Below are 6,854 nucleotides of genomic sequence, written 5' to 3' on the forward strand. Positions count from 1 at the left end.
TATATAAAATTTAAAAAAACACCACAAAGTCAGGGTTTATGAGCATTATCAGCTTTTAATCGATCAATATATCGCCATTTTATTAGATTCATTGATAAATCTACAAAATATCTGATCAAGCGTATCCATGGCGACAGCTTGTTTTGTTCATTTCATCCTGAACCAAAGATGGACAGTTGACAAACGATGTGTAAAACGTCACATTTCAGAGCTCAAACCAACAAATATTGGTTGGTTGGTTGATTGATTGATTGATTGATTGATTGATTGATTGATTGGTTGATTGATTGATTGATTGATTGATTGATTGATTGGTTGATTGATTGATTGATTGATTGATTGATTGATAAGCTGCCTCAAGTGATGGATGTTATTTTTCCGATTTTGTACGACCTGCGTGAAGTTACACGTTGTTGTCAGGTGTTAGTTTGTCTCTGAACTGGTTTCTATGCCACTGTGTTTCTCTGTAGATTCAAACGTTCAAAGCTTTATTGTCACACGGACACAGAGACAGAGTTACTGTCTTTACCGTCCAATCAATTTTATTTATACATCACCAAGTTTTTATCTCAAGATACTTTACAGAGAGAGAAGAAAAGAGAAGAGAGGTTTATTATCGTATTTACATATTAGTTTTTTATTTATAATAATAATAATAAGAAACTTTATTTATACAGGACGTTACAAAGAGCTAGAGAAGAAAAGAAAAGTTTTAAACTGAAACTCAGAGACAGTTAATGACAGAAGTCTGTTTTAATTCATCAATTATCTAACAAAACTACATGTTTAGGATTTTATTTTATTTTATTTACATTTGTCTTCAAGACCTCAACAGACGACTGTGTTAATTGATAGATTTTCCTTTAAAAAACAAAAACAAAACTCATTTAATTAGTTGCCGATCTCAGGTGAAGTAGATACGTCTCAACAGCAGCTGGTTTTGTCTCAGAGATAAAACACTGACGGAGGTGAAACATGTCAAAAAGTCGACATTTAGCATAAATTAAATATAAAGTTTCTGGTTTTTAATGAAGGAGATGACATAATAATTCAGTAAATACAGTAACGAACGTTTGTTTTTCTGCTTCTTTTTCTGCTTTCACAAAGAATTTCAGGCAACAAAAACAAAAAATGAATGAATTTCAATCATTTTCAATTCATTTTCAATCATTTGATCTGTTTCTAATTAAACTGATCAGCAGCTGATCGACTCGTTAACAGCTGCGACCCGTAGACGTGTCGACTCGTCTGGATCTGATCTGATCTGATCTGATCTGATCTGATCTGAGCCTCGAGGCCTCGACTCCAAACATGAAGCTGAGAGTTTGTGTTGAGACGTGTCGGATTCTCCAGGTTTTAATCTGTTTTAAATCGACACAACAGGAAAAAAATCTACAAAAGTTTCATCTCAGGATAAAAAAACACAAATAAAACATGAAGGAGTCTGGTTTGATGATAATCTATAATCAACAGTTGATCACACTCATCCTGTGTCAACAGAGATATATTAGTCTGACTCACACAAACTGATTCTCATTATCATTTTAATAAAAGAAACTAATCAGAAGTGAGTTATTAGTTATTGATTTGGTCGGTAAAATAGTGAGAAATCGTTTTTTCTCTTCGTGTCGGATCAGAGACACTAAAACCTGACAGAAGATTTATCAATGTAATTATAATAATTAAGTTTATTGATTTACAACACCTTAAAGGGATAGTTGGACATTTTTGCAAATTGGTCCATTGCCATAATCCCTATAGTCGTAGCAGTAGGTTTGTTACCCTTAATTGCCGGTGCAAGCTATTTTTAGAACGGCGGAGCAGAGCGGCGAGCTGCTCAGAGCTACGCTACGGAGGCTAGTGGGATTTCTTCTCATCAAACTCATCAAATACACAATCCAACAACTCCACAACGCTCTGGTGGACAAGTTGTGACCTGCACATTCACCACGCTATGAGATAATAACACAACGTTACCAGACAGAGTTGTTTTAGAGGTAAACACAGAGACTGCTTGATGAAAAACTGTCCCTGAAGGCAACATGCAACAGCGGTTTTGCACAAATTTCCCTCTAAAACAACTCTGTCTGGTAACGTTGTGTTATTATCTCATAGCGTGGTGAATGTGCAGGTCACAACTTGTCCACCAGAGCGTTTTGGAGTTGTTGGATTGTGTATTTGATGAGTTTGATGAGGGAAAACCAAGAAATCCCATGAGCCTCCGTAGCGTAGCTCTGAGCAGCTCACGGCTCTGCTCCGCCGTTCTAAAAATAGCTTGCACCGACAATTAAAGGTAACGACGAACCTACTGCTATGACTATAGGGATTATGGCAATGGGGGCCAATTTGCCAGAATGTTGAACTATCCCTTTAACTGCAGCTCTGGTTTTTACATGAGGAGAAAATAAAAGTAATTTTAAAAAGCAATAAAAATAGAAATAACTCATTAAAAGCAGCAACAAAGAGTGTGTGGACTGAGGACAAAAGAGAGTGAGTGTGTTCAGTCGTGTGTGTGTGTGTGGGTAATGTGTGTGTGTGTGTGTGTGTGTGTGTGTAATGTGTGTGTGTGTGTGTGTGTGTCCTATCAAATGAACAGCTGATGAAGAGTGTGTGCGCCTCCTGTCATCGATCTCTCATCTCTCCGTCGTCTCAGCGTCTCGTCTTCAGTCTCATCCTCCTTAGATTAACGCTGCGCTCCCATTGGCTCCCCGTCGGGCCGCCGCGCCGCCACGGCGACCCGCTCTGATTGGACCGGGGTCACATTCCTCCTCACGCCACTCTGTCTCTTCTTCTTTTTTTTAAGAGAAGACGTCTGATTTCCCATGATGCCTTTCACCTGTGAAGCCTGAAATAAAATGTGAGCGAAGGAGTCGAGTGGTTAGAGTCCCACTGTACTGTATGTCCCATGTTGGAATATGCCTAAACTGATGATCGCCTGTTTGACTCCCAACCAAGACGATCTTAAATCATTCAAGGCAAAAAAAAAAAGCACCCCAAAATATCTAAACAAAAACAAAACAAAAAAAAAGGTGAAGAACTTAATGTGAGTTCAGGATCTTCTCTGAAAAGTTTAAAGATTTTTATCTATTTTTCATAAACCCTTCATTGATATTTGTCACATTTTCAAATTACATTCTTTTATATAGAGTATAGTATAGTAAATATTAAAGGGGTAATTCAACATTTTGGCAAATTGGCCCATTGCCATAATCCCTATAGTCATAGCAGTAGGTTCGTTACCTTTAATTGTCGGTGCAAGCTGTTTTTAGAACGGAGGAGCAGAGCCGTGAGCTGCTCAGAGCTACGCTATGCTACGGAGGCTAATGGCGGGATTTCTTGGTTTCCCTCATCAAACTCATCAAATACACAATCCAACAACTCCACAACGCTCTGGTGGACAAGTTGTGACCTGCACATTCACCACGCTATGAGATAATAACAGAACGTTACTAGACAGAGTTGTTTTAGAGGTAAATTCATGCAAAACCGCTGATGCGCGTTGCCTTCAGGGACAGTTTTTCAGCAAGCAGCCTCTAGTCTATTTCCCTCTAAAACAACTCTGTGTGGTAACGTTGTGTTATTATCTCATAGTGTGGTGAATGTGCAGGTCACAACTTGTCCACCAGAGCGTTGTGGACTTGTTGGATTGTGTATTTGATGAGTTTGATGAGGGAAACCAAGAAATCCCATGAGCCTCCGTAGCGTAGCTCTGAGCAGCTCGCGGCTCTGCTCCGCCGTTCTAAAAATAGCTTGCACTGACAATTAAAGGTAACGAACCTACTGCTATGACTATAGGGATTATTATGGCAATGGGCCAATCTTGCCAAAATGTTGAGCTATCCCTTTAAACAAATACATATATCTATATTTGACCAATCAAATCTCTCTCTCTCTTCTCCCTCTCTCTCTAGGGTCGATGGGGACGGGCGGCCGCGTGTGCAACCGGACGTCGCGCGGCGTGGACGGCTGCGAGGTGATGTGCTGCGGCCGCGGCTACGACACGTCGCGCGTCAGCCGCACCACCAAGTGCGAGTGCAAGTTCCACTGGTGCTGCGCCGTGCACTGCCGCGACTGCCACCAGCAGGTCGACGTGCACACCTGCAAGGGCCAGACGTGACGGGACCGGACACTAGTGAGCGATGGCGAGGCGATGTGGGATGTGGGGCGGAGTCACGTCGCCACGGCAACCACCCATACTAGACCAGAGCGGCATTTATTATTATGCAAATGAGAATGACTGATGCATGATCCTGGGTAATTTAGGGGCAGCACCAGGCATTTTTAAATTGCACTCAGTGGCTTTTTGTGTTTTGATGGAGCGTATAGACTAACTAACTAACAATCAATTTGAATGTTTTATTTTTTGTTTCTTTTGTAGCACGCTGGCATAAACTCTCTATGCGGTTGTTTAGGGCCACAGCCGTTCGGTGGGGGGGGGGCCACATGATCAGAAAGGTACCGGGGTTCATTCAAGTCATTTAAACATCCTGAGGTCTGCACGTGCACGCTATGAGCTTTATATGTCATTTGAAGTCAATATTCAGCTTCTTTTATCTCACATTTGAGACATTTGGTGAAAATAAAATGGCAGAATGACAACATTTGTGCTCAAAAAACAATCTTACAAAATTTCATTTTAGACTTGTCTTCTATACGTATATATTACTGTATTCATATCCTATTTCAAGCACCAAAACAGTTCATTCTCATGACTGAAGGAGTGTTTTCACAAGGGATTTGAAATTTTTCAAAAAGCAGACCTCAAATTTCCAGCATTTGTCCTAAATTATTTCTTTCTACAGTGTTCTAGGACAAACTGGCCTCAGTGTGCTTACAGCAGAGGTTCTAATATTTAGACATAAAACACTTGAGTATTGTTACATCTGCAAGTATCTTAAAAAGATACATTTAAGAAAATATGTAAAAGTCGAGAAAATGGCCTCAAAGCTCAGAGGGCATAAACACGTCTGTATTCAGTTTTAACCAGTGATTTGGTGTTTGCGCTTAAGCCAGGGACACACCGAGCCGACCGTCGGGCGTCGGGCCTCGTCGGACGGCGTCGGGAGCTCGTCTGTTTGGTGTGTTCCTCTCCGTCGGGGAGCGTCGGGTCTTGTCGGATCTCGTCGGGGCCGATTGAACATGCTCAGTCGGGACTCGAGTAGACTCGTCGGGTACTCTGATTGGCTGTGTGCTAGCTATGGCGATTCTGATTGGCGGTGCCCTAAGCGAATCAGCGCGGTGTGTGGGAGGGACGGAAGTGACCACAGTAAACAAACGGTGTCCTAGCCTGTCCTACAGTAAAAATGGTATATAAAATAAAAAGAGGAGTAAAGCAATATATTAAGCGGCAATATATATATATATTTAAACATCAAAGATGTTCAATCAAACCCACATAGTTTGAAACAACGTTCAAAACACACACAGCTCACAACTAAGTATATAAAGCCCGCTAGCTTAATGCTAACGTGTAATGTAAAACACCATAGACGGGCTAACAGAAATTAGCATCGGCTATCGTCGGGAAGCGTCGTGGCGGTGTGTTCCTGGCTTTAGAGTGCAGGGCCACAAACAAAAATCTTGTTTAGGGGGCCACCAAAACGCTAGGGCCGGCCCTGGTAGCACTATGTCTCATAATTATTTTGCAACCCACCGTTCACGCTATCTTGAAAAATTACAATGAATGAATCTACCGGTCTATGCTCCTTTAGCCTCCCACAGTGATCAATGACTCCACACAGTCGCCAGAAATGTCTGACCCAGACATCTACACGTATTTGGTCGAATCACCGGGGAGGTTTTTGGCTAAGCGTTGTCTGTAAATAGCCTGTTAATAGCCAACTTTTTGTTAGTTAGTTAGTTTGTTAAGCCAGTTTAGGCTGAACTTTTCAATGGAGGGATGCCCCTAAATTACCCAGGATGCATCAGTTATTCTCATTTGCATAAAAATCGCTCTCTCACTCTCCCTGTTGAGCTGCTGATCTCTCACACAATCAAAGGAGGTTTTGTTTTGTTTTTTTGGAGGTCGTCTTCTTGGATTCGCGCCGTCGATTCTTCTTCCTCTCCTTCTCCTCCTCCTCCTCTGATCACCTGTCAATCGATCGATCAATCAATCAATCGATCAATCAATCAAACCGTAGGTCGCTTCTCTGTCAGCCGTGTTGTCTTAATTAAGCTGCTGCTCGCGCTAGAAGGTAAAACTCAACAACCTTCCTGTCGTCCTTCTGGGTCAAACTGACCCAGTCCATCCCTTCCTCCATCCTTTTGTCTTTCCTTCCTTTCTCTCTTCCTTCTTTCCACAATCCATTTCCACGATCCTTCCCTCCCTACATCCTTACTTCTTCTTCCCTCCTCTTTTGATCCAATTGACCCTCCATCTTTCTTTGCTTCCTTTTCCCTTCCTTCTTTCCTCCCTTCTTCCTTCCTAGAACGAATCTGTTCCCGCCCTCTTTCTTTCCTTCCTTTTTCCCTTCCGTCTTTCCACAATCCTTCTTCCCTCCCTTCCTTCATTTTTCCCTTCCTTCTTTCCTCCCATCTTTCCCTTTGTCCTTCCTTCCTTCCTTTTTCCCTTTGTCCTCTCTGCCTTCCCTCCTTCTTTCCCTTCGTCCTTCCTTCCTTCCTTCCTTTGTCCTTCCTGCCTTCCTTCCTTCTTTCCCTTTGTCCTTCCTTCCTTCCTTCCTTCCTTCCTTTGTCCTTCCTTCTTCCCTCCCATCTTTCCCTTTGTCCTTCCTTCCTTCCTTTTTTCCCTTTGTCCTCTCTGCCTTTCTGCCTTCCTTCCTTCTTTCCCTTTGTCCTTCCTTCCTTCCCTCCTTCTTTCCCTTCGTCCTTCCTTCCTTCCTTCCTTTGTCCTTCCT

At 42.1% G+C, this 6,854-nt stretch overlaps 1 protein-coding gene across 2 annotated transcripts in view; it reads left to right on the top strand.

The window, feature by feature from the left end:
• Nucleotides 1-4,134, top strand: part of wnt2 (wingless-type MMTV integration site family member 2) — a 24,510-nt gene extending 20,376 nt beyond the window's left edge. For both annotated transcript variants that reach the window (XM_085780149.1, XM_085780150.1), the window contains exon 5: nt 3,912-4,134. In XM_085780149.1, coding sequence (XP_085636275.1) covers nt 3,912-4,117 — 206 coding nt within the window. In that variant the 3' untranslated portion in view covers nt 4,118-4,134. The remainder of the gene's footprint in view (nt 1-3,911) is intronic.
• Nucleotides 4,135-6,854: the final 2,720 nt, after the last annotated feature.

Source organism: Trachurus japonicus, chromosome 6 (assembly GCF_045865225.1).
Source record: "Trachurus japonicus isolate A0001 chromosome 6, Traja_1.0".
Lineage (NCBI taxonomy): Eukaryota > Metazoa > Chordata > Actinopteri > Carangiformes > Carangidae > Trachurus > Trachurus japonicus.